We start from the raw sequence: 20118 nt of genomic DNA, 5'->3' as shown, positions 1-20118 counted from the left end.
CAGTCTAAAACATAGGTCTAATAAATACCTAATTAAGAGGTCACTGAGTATCTTGAATCATCGGTATTGCCTCATTGATTGATTGTTTTTGAATTCACTGTCACTACTGTAGCCAGAAAGGATCTACTGTAGGAAAAAAACTGAATGACTGGCTATAAACCGTCTGCAGCAGCAAGTAATCGTTTCCATTATTTTCAGTATAAGAATCCTCCTGTTCATGAAAGCCGATCACCATAGTAGCAAGCGCTCACTTCATGGAAGTTTTTTGATGTTATCTGCCTGCCAAATAGCCTGTAGTTTAGTCCATATCTATCCCTGCTGGCACAGCATGTCACCACACAGGAATATCGGTGCCAAGAAGCTAAATATTTCCACTCTCTCTTAGTTAAACAAGGTGTATTCAAGGCAGCTGATGGACAATGACTCCATTAAAGAGGCTTTGAATGCCTGGCTTCTTTGACTTACAAACGAGTATATATATTCCTCCTTTTCTCAATGTAAATACAGTGGCCAGCCAGAATTGGAAATAAAAAATATATATATATATGAGCCTGAACAGCTCATTCAGGCTCATATGAAAAGATACAGTATATCTTTGACCAAGGGTTTGAAACAGATATTCAGATATGCATGCTAGTTAGATAACAGACTTTGTTCATTAATAAAAGAGGAATATGCAGTCTGTTTGAAACAAACACTGTCAGGGAAGGATTCCGCTGTTCACTCAGGTAAATCCACTTGAGCTCTTGTGAGCTTTTTGGTTGAAACAGTGTGGTGTCAGGAACACTTCCTGAACAGTATTGAAGACGTGCCTCAATAGACCCTGCACTGGAACTCTGGGAGTTGCTTGCAGTGGAGTCTCAGTGTTGAGGAATGAATCCTCGCTCTGCAGTGTACTGTGAAGAGGTTTTTATTTTCTCTTGAAGGGTGCCTGGGAACAGACCTATACAGAACATTGGTGCCACCATAAGGTGGCGAGAAATCAAATGGTAAAATTGTCGTCCTTTTTTTAAAAATTATTCCTAATATGCTGTATTTTTGTCCTAGATGTGTTGCATTGCATGTGTATACATCTGTTTACAGAGATTGACAGATTAATAACCAAAAAGAAGGAAACTAAATCAATATGCACTTGTAAACATACAGTATGCAGAGCACGCTATACATGGAAATGTCAATGGCCAATATTCAACAAACTGGCCTTTAACTTATAATTAATTTGAATTATTTTTTATTCAGAATGTATAAAACATGACACCCTTTAATTATTTGTAAAAATGAGGACAATAAGGTACACTAGGCAGTAGAATTTCAACATAATTTTTGTCCATGAAATGACAGCTGCCTTTGATGCTTCATGTTGGCTTTAAATCGGCATGCATAAAGGAAGACTTCCCTCGAGGTGTGATAACATCATTTGTGTGCAGTATCGATTGAAATACCTCTCCCCAGAATTGCAGTATGTCAGAAAGAAACCAAGGAATGACACCCAATGGGAATGTTTTAATAGTAAAATAGCATTATTACTATTATTATTTTGGTCTGTCACTTGCCTGGATTTGTACTGCTACAGGAATCTGCTGTGTGTGTTCCATATCTGGGCCTGGCACTATAATTAATGCATTGTTCCCCCAAAACAGCAAGGCCTCACAGCGGAGCTGTCCAACAGATTGAACAACGGCTCTTGAAATCCGAAGTCTTGAGATTAGCGAGAAATATCGCCATCTATTTAGTTCCCTGGCCGTCTCTGCCAGGGCTGACACTCGACCTAATTTAGCACATTCTCCTCTGCCATATGTCCAGCTGAGTCTTTGTGAGGGGGATTAGCACCGTTCAGGCAGACCGACGCTCATGCGTGCCTCTCTAAGTCCGGACAAATCAATGACAAAAAAATATGAGTTGTCTTCACAGAGGTATTATCTCCTCTCTGAGAATAGGTGCCGAACATGACAACAAAAGAAGAATTGGTATTCTGCTCCCATGTGCTTTATTAAACTCAGCCAGAAAAACTTGAATGTTGATCCTCACCTTAAGAATGATCTAATCTCTAATTTGTACATGTAATGATGTATTCCACAATAGTGGAAAATGTGCTGTGGCCCACCCAAAATAATGTGACCTGGGCATAACACTTCTTGGGTGTACTTCATTCTCTGTTACATATGGCTTCAGAAATGGAGAGAAAACAATATGCATTTGTCACAATTGCACAGTAGTCTAGTATTCAAGTTCATTTATCTCATAAATAGTAGTCGTTATCTCCAAATGATACGGAGTGTTGTATTAAAATGACAACGCCACTTCAGCAGATACTAATGAATGCATTGGTTCTGAGTCTGACACAATAAATACAGGCCATGGCAATTATTCTGTCTGTAAGATGACAAAATTGACAAATCATGATCTCTTTGGGTGGGGCTACCCTTTAAATTGTGAGAGGTGAACATTTTGTCTTTGTCATGTTAGACATTCTGAAATACCCAAAAGTAATTATTAAGTAAAATTAAGTTCATTTAAAAAAAGAAAAGAAAAATGGAACGTCTCATAATTGAAATGTGCCTTGGATGGTGATTTATGTAAATGCCATCGTTCTACCCCTGGGGCTTGTGATACAGTAGTGTACAAAGATGTGGGCACCCCTGGTCAAAAAGCCTTTTGCAATTAATGCTGTATCGATGTGAACAGAGGCGAACCTGACCTCTAAATGGTACAACATTAAACATGACATTTCTTCACATTTTAAAAGTAAGATTACTTTTTTTTTTTTTTTTTTACAGTAACAAAATAATTGTAAAAGCCCTGTGAAAAAGTTTGGGAGCCCTGTGAATTTTTAAAATGTAACAAAGAATAATCCATAATATATATGTTAATAAAATATTATATAATTTAGAAATAATAGAAAATGAAAATAAAAATCAATCTTGCTTTAAAATTTGTAAAAAGGTCCCATGTTTAACTCATTTAGAATTCAGGTTTGCTTTCAATCACATTCAGATTCATCGTAACAGACATTTAAACCAGAGGTGCTCAAAGTTTGGCACCCCACTGTAGAAGACGATTTAAGTAGGATTTATCCTGTGATGGTCCATTTGGTTATGCAGGTGGATGAGAGCTTCACCAAACATCTGTGGTATCCAGTCAGTTTTGAAGGTCCATTTGATAGTGATTATCTCAAACAGTTCAATGCATTTGTTTCTCACTACTGCTGTCCTTTCCTGATGTCTTTATCAGCTTAACACATTTAATAATATCAACAGGGAACATCATTTACATTACATTTACATTTTAGTCATTTGGCAGACGCTTTTAATCCAAAGCGACTTACAAGTGCATAGGTTCTTCCACAAGTCAAAGCATCACATCCGTAACTAGGAAACTACACATGAAATGCTGTTCTAAACATATAGTCATCATAAGTGCCATTTCTTTTTTTTTCTTTTTTTTTTGGGGGGGGGGGGGGTTAGACAAGGAAGATAGGGATATTAGAAAGGGGGGGCGGGGGAATCAGGAGGGAGGACTAAGGTAGAGTTTGAAAAGGTGTGTTTTGAGTCTGCGTCGAAATAGGGGGAGGGATTCTGCTGTCCTGACAGTGGTAGGCAAGTCATTCCTCCACTGAGGAACCAGAACTGGCAGACCGGAGTGGTCTAGCTGGGGAGTAGGGAGTGATCAAGGTTTGTATATAGGGTGGGACAGTCCCCTTAGCAGCCTGAAATGCCAACACTAGGGCCTTGAATCAGACACAATGGCACCAACAAAAATGTATATTATTACAGGGTTGAGCTGTGCTGATACCATTTCAAAAAATCAATTTTGAAGCTCACAGAACATTTATTTGAATTCTGTTCATGGCAGATTGAGGTTGCCCTTAAGATATTCTCAATTGCAGTCAGCACAAAAGGAATGGCAATAGATTGTGTGTTGAGTCAATAAAGATATTACATTTTGTGATCTATTGTATTTTTAAGTTGATAAAATGCGTTTTTTTGGCCCTGTGACATAGGAAGCCACAAGAGGGTTTAAAGTGCAGAAATGGAAAAGCCCAGCTCTGATTATCACTTTATGCCAGTTAATCTATTTGTCATCTGTCTGTCCATGTACTTGACACAGCTACATTTCTGTATAGCTATATAGTGTACAAGTCAGAGTTATTCCCTACCACAATTCACCGAATAAAAGAACACAGTGGCTTTGAAAAGCACCCAGTCCTATGATGTCAATGGCACATACAGTATTTTAATGAACCCATCTAAATGTAATGACACTTTTGGGCCTGTTGTTGGGAAATGGAGAGCTAAAAACAAATATTAACTGGTGCAGATATCACACTTGTGGTTTGAATTGATTCAGATTTCTAGTTTGAGTTACACAACTGGGTTACTGAGTTTATATTTTGCTGAGGAAAAATATAATCTCTTACAAACTCTGTCACACCCACTCAATATTCATTATCCTGTTTATTTACCTCTACATTCGGAGAGTTCTGTAATGAGGCAGAGAAAACTATTTTTGCAGTCAAGGCACAATTGTCAAACTCTAGTGGCAACTGGGTGGCAGTGGCAAATTAATGCTGCAGTAGGCAACTTGCAACAGTCGCAATGCTGGGAACAATTCAATTTCCGTTGGCCCTGCTGTGGGTCAGCTGGGCATGAGAGAGCCTTGGCTAGTTTGTTGGCTATGCTATGAGTGACTTGACTCTCATCGATCACCAAACTAGATCTATGAAACTCATTAGTAAGGTTCACAATTGACACAAAAAAGTGAGCTTTATAATGAAGACATCTAAATAATATCAAAATGACACAAAGAATCACTGTCCGCAATATTCCTTCCTGGTATTTTTCTTTAGTGTTTTGTTCAGGCACTAATTCTCTATAATACATTGATGATTTTGGTTTACAAATGTATTTTTCCACACCCTTTTTTGGCAAATAGACTCTGCTGTCCTTATAAAAAAAGTGGTCCCAAAATGCTCAGTCAGTACTTCTGACTGTTGTCTGTGTCTCTGGAGATGAGGATTCTGTCAAATGATGCCTGCCTTTTTCAGTATTATTGTAAGAAAGCTGTGCAGTGGTGCTGTCATTATTTAAATGATAAATTACCAGTGTTCTCGACCACGCACTGAGGCAGATTGGCAGAGCACTTGATGCGAAAATAGGCAATTATTGTAATGAAGTGTCATGCTGTCGATTGCTGCGATTGCCCTGTGGGTATGTGGGTAGAGAGGAAGTGAGTTCAGTCGCTCAGAAGAATGGAAGAATGTTCCATCTTTAACCACACCGAAGACAGTCAACTGTGAGGGGAACTCGTATGAAGGGCAGTGATTGGGTGATCTGTGGGGCAATACTACAGTGTTGGGTAATACTGTTCAATCACTCACAACTGAAACAGCTAATCAGTCTCACCGTTCTGAACAAAGAGCTTCTCATGAAACATCATGATGAAGTCGTTTGGAAGTAAAAAGGCTGGGGAACGTTATAAAGCTTTGAACCTTCCTAGGAGGACTGTTAAGTCCATCAGGCCATCCTACGAGAACCAGACAAAGAAGAGCTATTGTCAGAGAAGTGACCAAGAGGCCAACTGTAATGCAGAGCTCATTGACTGTTTCAGGAAGAGGTAATCAACAATCTCTTCAGCACTTTTCAAATTTAGCTGGGAGAATGGCTTGACGCAAGTCAATCCTGAGAAAGGCAAAGGTTAACTCATGCATGTAGTTGTCCCGGAGCTATGTGACAGACCCAGATATCTTCTGAATTATGATTTTGTGGTCTGATGAGACTGAAGTTGAGCTCTTTTGTCTGAAACAAAGCACTGTGGTGCGTGCCAAACCCGGCCCATTACTCAAGTAACACCATATCTACCGTCCAGCTTGGTTATACACTAGCAGTATCATGCTATGGAGTTGGACTGGGAAGATGGATGGAGCGAAATAATGTAAAACCTTGAGGAGAACATGTTTCATTCCACAAGAGATGTGCATTCAGGATGAAGAGTCATATTTCAACAGGCAGTGGCCCAAAGCACACAACAAAAACCTCAAAAGGAATGGCTGAGAAACAAGGTCAGTGTTCTAGATGGGCCCAGCCAAAAGCCAGATTTAAAGCCTATAAAAAATCTCTGATATGAACTGAAAATTTCCGTCCACTGATACTCTCTAACTAGGGGGTGTCAAATGGCAGTCCTGGAGAGATGCAGTGTCTGCTGGTATTTGTTGTTTCCTTTCAATCAGCAGCCAATTAAGGCCTTGAGAACAAGGTGTGTGGACTCTTTAGTCAATGAAAGACTTTGAAATTCATTGCACGTGCTGACGCACACCAAAAACCAGCAGACACTGCGGCCCTCCACGACTGGTGTTTGACACCCCTGATCTAACTTTTCATGTAAAATCCTACATTTAAATCTGCATAAATCATATTGACATACCAAAAAAGACACTAAAAAATTATTGCATTTGCTACCAAAAGGTCAATCTACAAATAATTTACTTTCAATTAAATATTTGGGTGAATACCAACTCTTACTGTTACTCGCTGATATGGAAACAGATGTTCGATTTGTCAACTGTCATTTTGATGATGACTATGTACAGTAAAGCATCTAATCAACTTTTATAGTTTTTGTCTGAACTGGGCTTCAAAAACTAATGTTACTTATACTAAGAAAAAAGAAAAAAAAAGCCTTAGAAAAAGATCAAATGAAATATGAATTCATAGTACATCATGCCTTCTTAAATATTTCTCTTGAATTTTGAGTATTTTTCAAGAAATTGCAACTTACCCAGATTGCCAGAAGAGGAATAATTTTCAAGGGTTTTCATACACCCTTAAGTAGACTGGAGCTTTTGCAAATTAGGTAAATTTGAATGCTCAGACTATAGTAGATTTTACATGGGCTGTTACATGGATTGGTTTTGGCCAAATAGAAGAAATGAGACTTTTTAAAAATGGTTTTACTTTGTCATTTATTCCTCTCAAGTTTATAAGGAACATTAAAGCATCAGCATTGCTTTCATGGCGCTTAAAATAGAGTTTTCAGAGGAACAATAAGATCTGCACAGCTACTGGGCCCACACTGCTCCAGGGGGGTGTGTCCCCTACTTAGTCTAATAAACTTTAAGTTGCTTTGGATGAAAGGGTCATAAGTATAGTGTAATAAGAGATGGGAACAGATTAACATGCTTGGCACACGGGAGAGTTGATGTTAGTCCTGTTACTCTATGCATACTCTTCAGATTGCCTTTAGTTTTGCTGCTTATGTTTAATTATTGTGAGAGATTAAATACTGGCATCGAAGACCGTCTCATTCTATGCAATTTGACTGTAAAACAACTAATTTCATTTTTTATTCAAAACCAACCATGGTCAGCTTTATCCAAACTGTGCCAGTTAAAATTAACATAGCTGACTGAAATCATGAGTATATAATGAAGAGTGCTTAGTGATTTTTTTAAATTTAGTTTTCTGGTATTTGTTTGGAAAAGAACAAAAGGGTAGGACTAAAGGCAAGCAGGGATGAAATGGGTCTTTAATACACATGGAAATGATTGACCAAAAAAGACCAAAGTGTTTTCCATGTTGTAATTAGATGTTCCTTCCTAATGAAAGCATTTTAAATTAAATTCAGTTTGGGTTTCACATATGGTTTCACTCACCTCAGATGAGGGAAATACAAAATATAATGTTCTCCAAGAGCCGAGCATATTAATTATTCACCGTTGTCTTTGGAAGAAAGTGAAAGAGAGAAAGGCAGGAAGCATTGCAAATACATGTCAGGAGAGAAGATTGATTGCTGAGATTTGTACAGCATACAGTCTCCACCCAAATGAAAAAGGCCTCATTGACTTGCATTGTGGTTATAGACCTGTCTGCCTTTGTGTTTGCTTCAGATACATCTGGAAGGTGGGCTAATGAAATATGCTGTCTAGTTTCAGTGGGGTTTGTGTGTGTGTGTGTGTGTGTGTGTGTGTGTGTGTGTGTGTGTGTGTACACACACGCGCACATCCGTGTTCATGTATGTGTCTGTATGGCAGGAACTGAACAAAGAGAAAATTTGTGTATTTTAAAATTAAAATATACCCATATACTGAGGTAAAGCTGAATACATAAATATAAGAACGTTTAACAAGGGGGAGAAGGAAGTTAGAGGGGAAAGATGAGAAGAGGGAGAAAGTCTGTGATGGGTGTGTGTGTTAGTGTGTGTTAAAAAGTGAGAGAGAGATTTTGTGCTGTGTGTTATTTTGACCGGTCACTAAAACATGTCAATCTGAGAAGGTCAGTTCATACCATGTTTGAGGTAGTAAATGGAAAATGTTCTAAAAACTCTTGACTGCATATGCTCTGTTGATCCTGGACGATGCCTTTTCAGATATGAAAGAAATTCTGCATCTTCCAGAATCAACATAGGTAGCAATTCATATTGCCCTCGCCATCCAAGGGCATGAGTGCAGCCAAACCATTACAGACCCACTAGAATCCCTCACTGTTGGAGCCTTCTTTAGGTGGGCACCACATCCAGTATGCCCCTAACTGTGTGTTCCAAACATGGTGAAGGATGATTCATTTGCCCATATCACATTTCCTCACTGGCTTGGTAGTCAATAGCTTGTGCGCTTTGCCCATTGATATGGGTTCTCATCCAGGCCTAATGCAATTGTAAATAATACGAAATTGCACTGAGCTTCGATTGATTTTGAGGCTTGTCAGCCATACGGGGCGACATGGCTCGGGCAGTAAGAGCAGTCGTCTGGCTGTCGGAGGGTTGTCGGTTCGATCCCCCGCCCGGGCTGTGTCGAAGTGTCCCTGAGCAAGACACCTAACTCTAAAATGCTCCTGACGAGCTGGTTGGCACCTTGCATGGCAGCCAATCGCCGTTGGTGTGTGAGTGTGTGTATGAATGGGTGAATGAGAAGCATCAATTGTACAGCGCTTTGGATAAAGGTGCTATTTAAATGCCAACCATTTACCATACTCATTTAATTTGACAGTTGGTTGAGGGACCTTAAAGATGTCGAAAGAGGATGCAAGAATGGGTCATGCCAGCATTTGTAAAAAGCCCAATTTAGTCTCACCCTGTATGAATGATTCTTACAGCTTTTTCGGGGGAATTATTAAAATTGGTTCATATGGAGGGCGAGTGTCCAAGACATTTGTACGCTTCCTGACTTAACAATAGCAAAACGTTTATTTTTTTTTACTATTCCCCATCTGAGTGTCCTTTATCGTTGTCTTTAATTAGATTTTCATTTTCATTTTTTAGTTTATCTGTTCTTGCGATGTTTGCCTCTCAGATATTGAATGCTTTGTTGAAACATTTTCTCTTTGGCATGGCTGTTTGAGCAAAACCCGAAGGGAAATCTAGAGGAAAGCCAAATGTCAGCGGGTTGTGTTGGCTTATGGCTGTACAGTTGGGATAGTCCCAGAGGAGACGGCAGTGACCTAGTTTGTTGAACTGTAGTCTGCAGGCCAGGAGAAGCACTGAGGCTGGGCTCTTTGAGTATAAAGGTAAGGGAGAGCACTGTGCCAGGAACCCAAACAAGCTGGCAGTCCAGCCACTTTAACAGAAGCCCCTAAATAAAGATTGACAGCAGTCAAAGCCATTATAAATCTTTTGACCAATCTAATAGCGGGACTGCCTGCACTTTAGTCTTGTGGAGTGAATTACGGGGCTGACAGGATGACAGCACATTCATCACACCATCCCCGACCCACTCTGACACCCATCACATTCAAGGTTGAATACCAACGGCCGATTTGGTGACAGATCGATGCTGGAAAAGAAGGTGTGAACACCACTTATTTATTCCAGAAATGAATGATTTTTTTTACATTTACTGCTCCACTTTCCATGGGTTTAGCCGAGTCACCTTTTAATGGGGGGAGAGGACAATTCACAATTCACACTGGCTTATATGATTTTGTTTTATCTCTTTAAAATTCCCCTCAGAGAAAGAAAGATAACTGAAGAGTTGTGAGGCTGCCTGATTATATTCTACTATACAAAATAACGATTGACTAATTGATTTACTTAGCAACAGTTCTGTGTTGCCTTACATACGTTGGCATTATATGTACTGCCTTTGAATAACCATGAGAAGCACAGGGAATAGAACATGCACCTGACACAAATAATGGCTTCCATTGATCTTGCAATTATGTATTTGTAGCCATTTTATCACTGACTTGATGAAACAAACCTGTGAAATAATTTGCTGGAAATGACAAAAAATTTAGTCAAAGTAGTGACAACATAGGGGTCTCAGTATTTTAGCTGAGAAAGGTTGTTACAAAACAGGCAATGGCATTTCCTGTGTACAACCATTAATATACTTACAGTAAGATACTTTCTCAGTAGTTGTACACATGTACCGTGCCGTGAAAAAGTATTAACCCCCTTCCGGATTTCCTCTATTATTGCATTGTATATTTGTCGTGCCCCCACTCAAGGGGCAACCCGCACTGAACAGGACACGAGGGTATCAGACCTCAGTGTAGACCCCTGGCTTTCCTTACACACCCATGCGGCTCAGCCACCTGTTACTCCCTATGTGTCCCAAACTAAGCATGGCCAAACTCACACAGAGCAGAGTCGAAGGAAGATTCCTGCTTATGCATTAGCGCTAGGGGTTACGGTCAGGGCGATGCGATGAGGTCACAAACCATAGCCCGCTTTCATTGGCTCCCATGAGGCCACCTGTGGCAGTTCCTCACCAAGGTCAGGAAATCAACTTCAAATTGAATAAGCCTTCCACTGTCAAATGCAGAGGTGCACACTCCCCATTACCTGCCAAAGGCGTGTATTATGCAGATCACTACAAAGCATTTTGCAGAATTGTATATTATGCATATTTGGCACTGGCGTTTTTCAGAATGTTTGTGTGCTGGTATATCTCATGAATAGCTTACTCAAAACATGCCTTTTAATCAGTTTAGAGCTCAGCTTCCTTGTGCACATAGTGTACAGTATTGTGTTTGAAATCCAGGGGAGTGATGTTTTGAAACGATGGCCTCTGGGGAATGAGATGTTCCCTTTGAGAAAGTTTACAGTGTCCTTAATTCAGAGAATGAATAGTGGAATCAAAATGTGTGTTTTGTGTTTGTTCATTTTTCTTTGCAACTTCAATAGGTATTGAAGCTGTGCAAGGGGTAGTGAAGCAGTTACATCTATTACACACAACGTTATGACTGGTACGGGCATTCTGCATGCAGCATACTGTATGGAGCACTTGAAATTACAATGTCTCAAACACATGCATTACCCCAGCCCATATAATAAATATCTATAACAATCAATACCTTTTACCTGTGAAAAGTGTCCCAGGCAACTTTAAATTTGGTCAAACAAAAAGAAGGTTGGTTTGTAATGTGGGCCAGCTGGTAATGAAATGTCTTTAGATAGATTTATTAAGTAAGCTTGATGGAGGAGTGACCATATATTTGTGTTCTAATCAAATGTTTTTATTCAAAGCAATATGACATGAATTGATTGGATTGCAAGGGGTTTGTAAGCGATATAAGGAGAATTGTGTAAAGGGCCAAGATTAAACCCCATTCCTCCATGTGTAGGAAGCTCTGTTCCCTGAGTAAGTTGTCATTACCAGACACAAACATAGGTCAAAGTAAAATGAGGCGATTTAGCTAATTTCAGCACAAGGATATTTTCAAATCGCAATTGTTGTTAGGACAGCCAGCCAGGATGCCAATAACCTCAGATGACAGAGGGGTGGGAATGTAGAGCGATTTCAACACTACAGTTAGAGAAGCACTGAGCTTCATGACTGTTGCTAAGAGCAGACTACAAAAGTACCACAGAGATAAAAAAGGACTTTCGCTTATCATTGCCGTTCATCCACAAGAGCACGAAACCTTGTTGCTTTGCCAGCATCACCAAACAGATTTGTTTACAAGTTTAACCTATTGTTGGTTATTTGGTTGCACTTTATATGACAGTAGCTGTTTGGGCAAATGCCATGGAGGTTATTAGTTTATTATGACTAAAAATAAACTGAACTGAAATAAATAGGCCCATTTATTTTCCTAAAATTGGGTGTCACTTTCCAAATGTATGTGTTCCGAATGACCTTTTTTCCTGGTGTGTTTGGTTATCTGAGGTTGTACTGTATATATGTAGATATAAATGTATCACATTTCCTGGTGTAATTCAACAGGGGTCACTGCTGTTGGGTGAAGGTGCCATTACTCCTCCCCGTCCCGCCTCTGTGTTCCCTCTCCTCTGCTCTTTCTGTGGTCTTTCTGATTTACTGCCTGCTGCAATTACATCCCGTCAGAGCCAGGAATTCATTACACTCATTACTGTACATCTGAATGGTGCTTTATCGAAAAAAAACTCTTTAACTACCCAATTAGTCCAGAGCTGGAGTCTCATAAAAAGGCAAAGGGGTTGTGGAGACTCGAGGGAGGCGGGGGGGAGATAACAGTGGAGCAACAGCGGCGAAGGCCAGTATCAGAATGATGTAATTGTGGAGATGAGGCCAATCTACATTCCAAAACCCCACTCCTAGGAAACTAGGTTTCTATTGTTTCTGTTATTCTGTTTCTATTGTTTCTCATTTAGTTTGTATTGACACATAACAGCTGCAAGAGTGTTGCGAGCCGTTCAGTGTTTAGTAGCAGCCTGTTCTTGAACAATCAGGGCTGTAAATCATTGTCCAATTTTAAAAAAGAAAGCACGTTTTAATGGATTCAAAGTGGTGTGAACCTGCTGGATGACACCACTTGCTTCACAATGGCACAGATGCTGCAAGACAGATTTGATGCCGTTCTGAGAATGTAGAGGTTCTGATTAATGCACTCCTCTGAAATGCTGTGAAATTGAAAGGATGATTCAGTTCTGAATGAACAAAGTATTTTCACGGTGGCATAAGCACCGTTGCGGTTGGTCATGAATTGCATTAGCATTATGACTTCTTAACGTCACTTGAATACATCACTCGTGATGCGATTCATGAATTTGAGCCTCGCTTCTTAAAGCGGTAGCCACGTCTTGTTCGCTTCCTGAAGTAGGAGTGTAGCAATGTCGCTGAACAGCTTGGCGTTTTCCATTCATCTCTGTGTGGTGGAAGCGGCGCATTGGGACTCATGAGCAGGCAGTGGTGACCCTGTGGGGGGGGGGGGGTGCGGGTGTTTTTGTTTACACACCCCACCACGGTGACTCATACGGAACTCTGGCCCCCGTGGATTAGCTGCTTTCTCCAGGGTAATCCCTTCCCCCTTTCCCCTTTCCCCTGCCCTCCTTTTCACCCTTTCACACTTTCTTCACCCCTCGCTTTAGGTCTGCTTCCCTCTCACTCATCTCCGAGGGATGTTATCTCTGCAAGAGGGCGTCTCACCAGAACACATGGACAGATGCCAGCTTTGTGGTCTGGTCTTTGGGGTCGGCTGAATTACTGCTTGGCAAATACAAGGAATTGCTAGAAGCCACACGCTGTTCTGAACATGACTGTGTGATTGTGCGATTGTGAAATGTATTTATGTATTATGAGTGAATGGTAAACAGTTCCTGTTGAATAAATACAAAGCACAAAGCATGTTTATTAATTCAAACACTGGTCATATTGACTTTACATGTTTGGGTATTCAGGATGTACACGGGATGACATGTGACACGTTATCAACCTTCTTATTAAAACATTAATTGGCTAAATGTATTAAAAAGATAACTTGTCATTGGATAGAATTGAACAGTGCTCTGGTGATAGCTGGCAGCGCAGCAGTTTTTTTTCTACTACTATTGTAAATGTGATGCTCACAAATTGTCTATATTAGCCTCCAGCTGGTTGGTTATGAACTGCCATCCAGTTTAACCACAACCGTCATCTGAACATCTGGACTGCGCACAACCCAGCTGTCAAACCAATAAAATCTACTGTCTCGCTTTATACCCATCTCCTGTTAACTTCTGATTTAAGACTGCTGCTAGCAGTTAGCAGAAATTGCACTGGATAGTTTCCATAGATGCATATAAATCACACATGGGTTGGATATTAAGATCTTAGGAGAGGGCAAACAGCTCAAGTGTTCAAGTGTTGGCCGGGTTTGAGGGAGACGGTTCAGTTCCTGGCTCATCTCGGTCCAAGGATTATTTTCTTCTGCTGAGGAGCCAATAGGAGCAGAGCACAGAGGGCCAGTGGGCCACCCCTGCCTGGTTGCTCCTCAGCCTGTGGCTTTCAGTGCACTTCTAAAGTGTCTCACAGTGGGAACTTGGCTATGTATCATCCACAGCGGAGCTCTCCCACCACAGCGGCTGAGTGCTGTTTACGTGAACCATTTGAAGCATGATATGGAAAAGACAACCCCAAGCTGTCCCGGGCAAAGCTTCTGAGGCTGCTGGGACTCTGTTGGGCTGAGAAATAATGCATGAGGAATCATTAGACCAGCAAGTTGAGAAAGTGTGAGAGCTAAGAGCTGAGTGGGGGCCTGGGGTCTACAGGGCAGGGTATAAGGGACCACTTATACTTTCTTTAGATTTGTTATCTGAAAGACAGACACCTGGGACCCATTTCATATATGTCGCTAACTTGGTTAGCTGGATTAGATTGTTGATATATTGGAATAAAGTCAGGGCGTTTGGTTTCATAAAGCGATTTGACAATTTAGACAGGCTTGTTGCTGGGACAAGTGTCTTGAGAAACCCCAGGTACATAGCACATAGCCAATATAAACCACCTTGTGAAGTCAGACAGCGGAAATTAGCTCAGCATTTCTAAGCGAGGTTCTTGTCAATGAAGAAGCCATCTTTGTAAGAAAAACATTAAGAAGAAAATGTGCTTTCTCAGAACATCAAGACCTTAAAAGGCTACCTTTAAGAGTGCCTCTGATTTAATCATGAGGGAATCATTTGCCTCCAGCAATTCATAGAAGTGTACATTGCAAAGCGAAGCCTGTTGACTGTATTAAGTGTTCCCAAATGTCCTGTGAGTTTAACCACTTGTCCATAATGGTGTCCATTATGGACCAACGTCCAGTAATTGGTTACGAATTACGATTTTATTTGTAAGATACATTTACGATAATATAATCAGTGTGGTGCCATTATTTTTCATCTTTCCAGTGCATGGGAAGTCATGAAAATGTATAATTTAATGTTTCATTGTGGTGACATTTTAATGGAATGGTTCTGGGAAGAACCAAGGTCAAATTGGAAATAGGCATTCTTTTCTGATTTTGGTTTCTCCCCAGATTTTGAATTGTAAAGTATTTTTGGCTTCATACATTATTCAAAGGATCGGTTTATGGAAATTAAATTACTCTGAGATTGTATGTCAAAGAAAAATATTAATAAAGAAAGGGGAGAAGAGAAAAAAAAGAGCCTTGACACCACAGTAGGACACTTAGGTTTGTTCAGGACTTTAATTATTCAGTCTGTTTGTTCAGGCTAAATTGTTTGATTTCAATCACCATGTGGGATTTAGATATTTACAAATCAAGCAACCTGTGCCAACATTGCTCATTGTGCTGGACCATAATTTCCTTCACAAAATGTATTGTCAGTCCTGTGACCTAAATCTGTGTCGCTTGGAGTTTCTCAAAAAGAAGAAGAAAAAAATAAATTAAAACAAAATGAACTGCACAAACAATGATTAAAAAAAGATTGATGTGCTCACTGTGTTCCCTGTCTTGCAGATGTGAATGAATGCGAAAGGCAGCCATGCAAAAATGGTGGAATCTGCACAGACCTGGTTGCCAACTACTCATGCGAATGCCCTGGAGAATTCATGGGAAGGAACTGTCAATACAGTAAGTACGTCTTTCTGGGATACTGCTCCCCTGTACATTCTGAAAGTACATCCGCTGAAACCGAAGCTCGCTGTTGCCAAACAAAGTCCATAAAATATTCCCTGAGTGTCCTTCTGAAGCAGGACCCTTTATTGCTTTGTCGATCTTTTAGAATATCCATCTCTTTCCATTCTTCTTCGATGCGCTAATTGCGAAGAAGCATCCGGGTTTCTATCTAAATCCGTGACTCAATAGGAGTGCAAGGACATGTAAACAGAGCAATGGGCATACAGTGTTAGTGTCTTTCAAAACCAGCTATCAAAACCTGCTTCCTTGCAGCCTGACCAATGTCTCAGGGAGACAAAGGAATTATCAAACCTAATTGTGATGCCTGAAGGTCTTTCTATTCACGAAGATTAATTTATTTAGCATAGTGTAAAGGCCAATTGTGTGACATTGTACATCTGCGATTCAACTGCTTTACTGATCAATGAGTGGCTCCTACAATATTTCAGGGTCGCCGATGTCCTTTCATTTTTGTTCATTTGTTCAACTATGCAATTATATATTATATAGACAGTGGAATTTGACACTTATAATGTTGTTTTATGATGAAACTTAAAAGCATCCCTGGGCTGGATTCAGTTAGCATCTCAGTTATTTCTTTTTCATCCAAGTATTTATGTTTTGTTCGTATAATTCTGGTTCTTGCGGGCTCATGTTAATTTCCCTTAAAGCTCATGCTTATGTTACACCTACTGTGGATAAGCATGTGCATTTTTTGCAACGCATATCTGTTCTTCTGAATGCAGGCACCACACAGGTGTGGAACTGCCTTATTTGTTGAGGCTAAAAGCATAATTTTCATAATTGATGGAGTCTTAGGTACATTAAGATGCATAACAGTGTATAAGGAAGATTTCAGCATTAATCAGTTTTCAGGCTGGACCGTATTCACACATTTGCATTATACTGAAAACAAATGACAATTAAGAGAACGATGGTAGAATTTCAGCGCAACTTCTTGTAAGCTGTAAGTTTAGTTAATGAAGATCTTTATCAAATTAACCCCTGTTGCCAGTTATGCTTTGCCTTGCAGGGCTGCTGCTGGCCACAATTGGCACTGGCACATATTCAATGTCAATGACCTTATTATAGGTGGTTCGTCAAATTATAATGGCACAGCTTCCATGTTTTTTGCTCATTTTATAAATAAATGCATAAATATTTGCATAATGCCCTTCTCAGATCGTTTGGTTATCCAGGTCCACTATTTTAGTGTCAAGGATGAAGCAAAAATAAATCACTTTCAAATACTAAAGTCTGAGGCAGCAATAATTAAACAATTATTATAATGAAAGGCAGCAGAGTGAACATATTATCATGCAGGTGCTTTGCATAGCTTTAAAAGCTGAATTCCAATTGCAATGCTATGTTCAAAGCCCACAAACAACTTTTCATACATTCAAACAAAGAAAGGTGCAGTAACTGACTTTTCACTTTTTACTTTTTGGAGTTTTTTGCATTATAAATAGTATTCGGTGGCAACAAAGCTCAAAACCAGTGTAGTTTTTTTTTCTCTTCATATCTCAATTCAAGCAGATTCAAGGACTAATATCTCTGTAAACTAGATTAAAAAAAATATTTTAAAAGTGTTGGAGTGAGCAAAATATGGAGGCTCGCCCTGGCGGCGAGCATGATTGTGATGATTGCAGAAGCTCATTTGAGTGTGGCGGCGTTGTTTCACAGTCCCTGAGAGCAAAGTACCACGGGCTAAATAATGAATTAATGTTAAATGTGCCTGATGGGAACCTTTTCTACAAAGTCATGTTGGGATAATTTAATTTGACATTTGCAATCTGCCAACATTTCAGTGGCGAACTATGATTGGCATAATCATAATAGTCCGACTGCGGCTCAGGCAGGAAACTTATCAAGGCAAATGTGCCCCTATGATCCAGTAATTACACCTCCCCTCCCCCCAGGAAATGCGTGATGGCATGGCATGCCACACGTCTACCCAACTCCTCTGCTTTTGTGCTGATTGTTATCCAACTTAAAGCAATTGCCTGAATTAAAATGGTTCTTTGATCCTGGTGGATTTTGAGACTTTTTTTTTTAGCAACACACAGTACAAACAGTAAAGTCATTCAGACACTATTGTATGACATATATTCAGGCACTTTCCATATATCAGTGCAATGCTGGAAAAGCAAATTAGCTGGTTTAGAGACTACTGGGCAGTTGTTCATTTTGTAATGAGCTGTACATTTCCGTACCATTGATAGCCAGTGCTCCACTGCTGTGCACTTTTTCATTTGGTTTTCTGCAGCTCAGCTGAAGCTGAATTACTCACTGCTCTCTGTCTCTTGTGATGAGGCCAAGGCTTCTTTAAGATCCGTCATGCTCTTTTCAACCTTGATTAATTGTGGAATAAGTTGGCTGAAAAGGCTATAAATAAGAATGGCAGAATACTGGTCCATTGGCCACCTGTGGCGCTTTATAATTTGTGATGGAACATCACCTTCAGGGTGATCAATGTGCAGGCAGGTTAGTCAGCCATTACTTGACAAAGGCCTTCGCTGTCATGTACTGTATGTTATGCCAGAGCATCCTGCAATATTGTATATTATACAGATTTCCCCCGCAGCCCCCCGCATGTATTGGCAATACAAATAAGGAAAAGGGCTTAGTTAGTTACTCATTGCTCAGTGAAATACTTCTATACATACAATGAATCCTTTAACACCTTCACTTGCTTCCACCTTCATAATCAGGCCATTTTATTCTTCCACATAGATATAAGTATAGAATAAATCAATATTTTTATAGCCTTTCCCAACACACATCATTACATTAGAAAACCCATTTTCTGTGTTAGCATTTCCATTTCTTTGGGCAGGACTATATTAAAAATGACAAAGCAATGATATGTAAATGCTTTGCCGTGAAGGTGTTTTTCTCCATCTCTCTTTGTGACACTTTCATTTGGCGAAGGACAGGCAGTGTGAGGACTTGGCCTGGGGGGGGAGAAGGTATGGCGCTGGCATTAGGTATGGCGCTCAGAGGTTGTGTTATGACTGTGCGTATTCAAGGGCGCTCTTTACTGCAGGGACTGGATGGAATAACCGGGTCACGCCATCGCAGGCCTGTTTCAAAGAGTCAGCAGAGGGCTCTGTTTTCAGTCGCTTGCTTTTTTTAATCTTTAGAGATATTTTATCTGAGGCTTCTAGAAAGATAAAGAAACCAGATAATTGATATGAATGAATGCTGTATCAAGGGCTAATTCCATGTTTATGAGCTCTATTTTGTGTAACCTTTTTGTCACAAAGATCTTCTTGACAGGTCTTTGAAAATTATTAAAAGCATTCAAATATCCCTTGAGGCCACAAATTATTTATTAGTTTTACTTGCATACCCTCAGTCCAGGAATTAATTTAGTCAGCAGCCTCTGTAGATGAATTATGTTCAAGTATCTATATTTTTTCGGTTGAGTTGCATGTTATGGAAGAACTCAAAGGTACACAGTTGTGAGACAATCACAAGTCTACTTTCTAGGAGGGCATGGGCGGTGGGGAGTTGGGTGGTCGTGCAAGCCTTGTGTTTGTACCCTTCACATGTCTAGGGAGTATTTAAAAGACAGGTACGCACAAGCCCAGACCAGCACACTCTCTTCGAGAGCCATTGGATGACTGTCACTCCCAAAACAACAATAGCTTCAGGCGGAGTTATGTGGCTTTCCCCTCACGGTGCGTGTTCTCAGAGCTGGGATGAACTCTGTGGCACTGATCTGTTGCTGTGCTGATACCGTTTGGGTAGAAGCACATTATACAACAGCAGAGTCTGTGCTGCCCTTTCCGCTCTTTTGATCGTAAAGCGGCAGAAAAGATGAAGCAGATTGCATTCATTGTTGGGCATTACGCAGCATAGTCACTTTTGTAAAAGGAAATGCCACTCACCGCCCGTGGGGTTTTATTTTATTGACCTGCCCTCTCAAAGTTGTTGACAAGTTTCCACCTGTCCTGAATCGCCAGCCACTGAGGACTTGAGAAAAAAAAAAAAAAAAAGGATTGGCGTTCCTATGGAAACTGAGGCTGAGAGCGAGTGAGGGAGAGAGAGAGACTCAGCAGAGTAAGCTGTGCTGCACCCTTGCCCCTTAACTGTCACTTTCTGTGTGAGCCCCTGCCACAGTACATCCAGCTTATTCCAAGCTCTGTGTCCATTTCATTCCACTATCCTGAAACTGTCTCTGTGTTCTTGTTCTTTCTTTAGAGTACCGTCTTCTTTTGAGGCCATGGAAACCAGCATGTAATAAAACGGATGGGGAATTTTTAGATTAATTAATGAAATCTGCAATTATTGCTTTTTTAATGAGTCAGGTAGAGGCCTG

The 20118-nt window shown here is 40.2% G+C and overlaps 1 protein-coding gene across 5 annotated transcripts in view; it reads left to right on the top strand.

Moving 5' to 3' along the window:
- The window catches only part of LOC133142050 (EGF-like repeat and discoidin I-like domain-containing protein 3), a 102553-nt gene that overhangs the window by 39534 nt on the left and 42901 nt on the right, over positions 1-20118 (top strand). For all 5 annotated transcript variants that reach the window (XM_061262988.1, XM_061262987.1, XM_061262986.1 and 2 more), the window contains one exon: positions 15636-15749. In XM_061262988.1, the coding sequence (XP_061118972.1) occupies positions 15636-15749 (114 nt within the window). The remainder of the gene's footprint in view (positions 1-15635; positions 15750-20118) is intronic.

This window comes from Conger conger, chromosome 12 (genome assembly GCF_963514075.1).
Source record: "Conger conger chromosome 12, fConCon1.1, whole genome shotgun sequence".
Taxonomy (NCBI): Eukaryota; Metazoa; Chordata; class Actinopteri; order Anguilliformes; family Congridae; genus Conger; species Conger conger.
The sequence above is the reverse complement of the archived record's forward strand: the minus strand, read 5'-3'. Positions and strand labels throughout refer to the sequence as shown.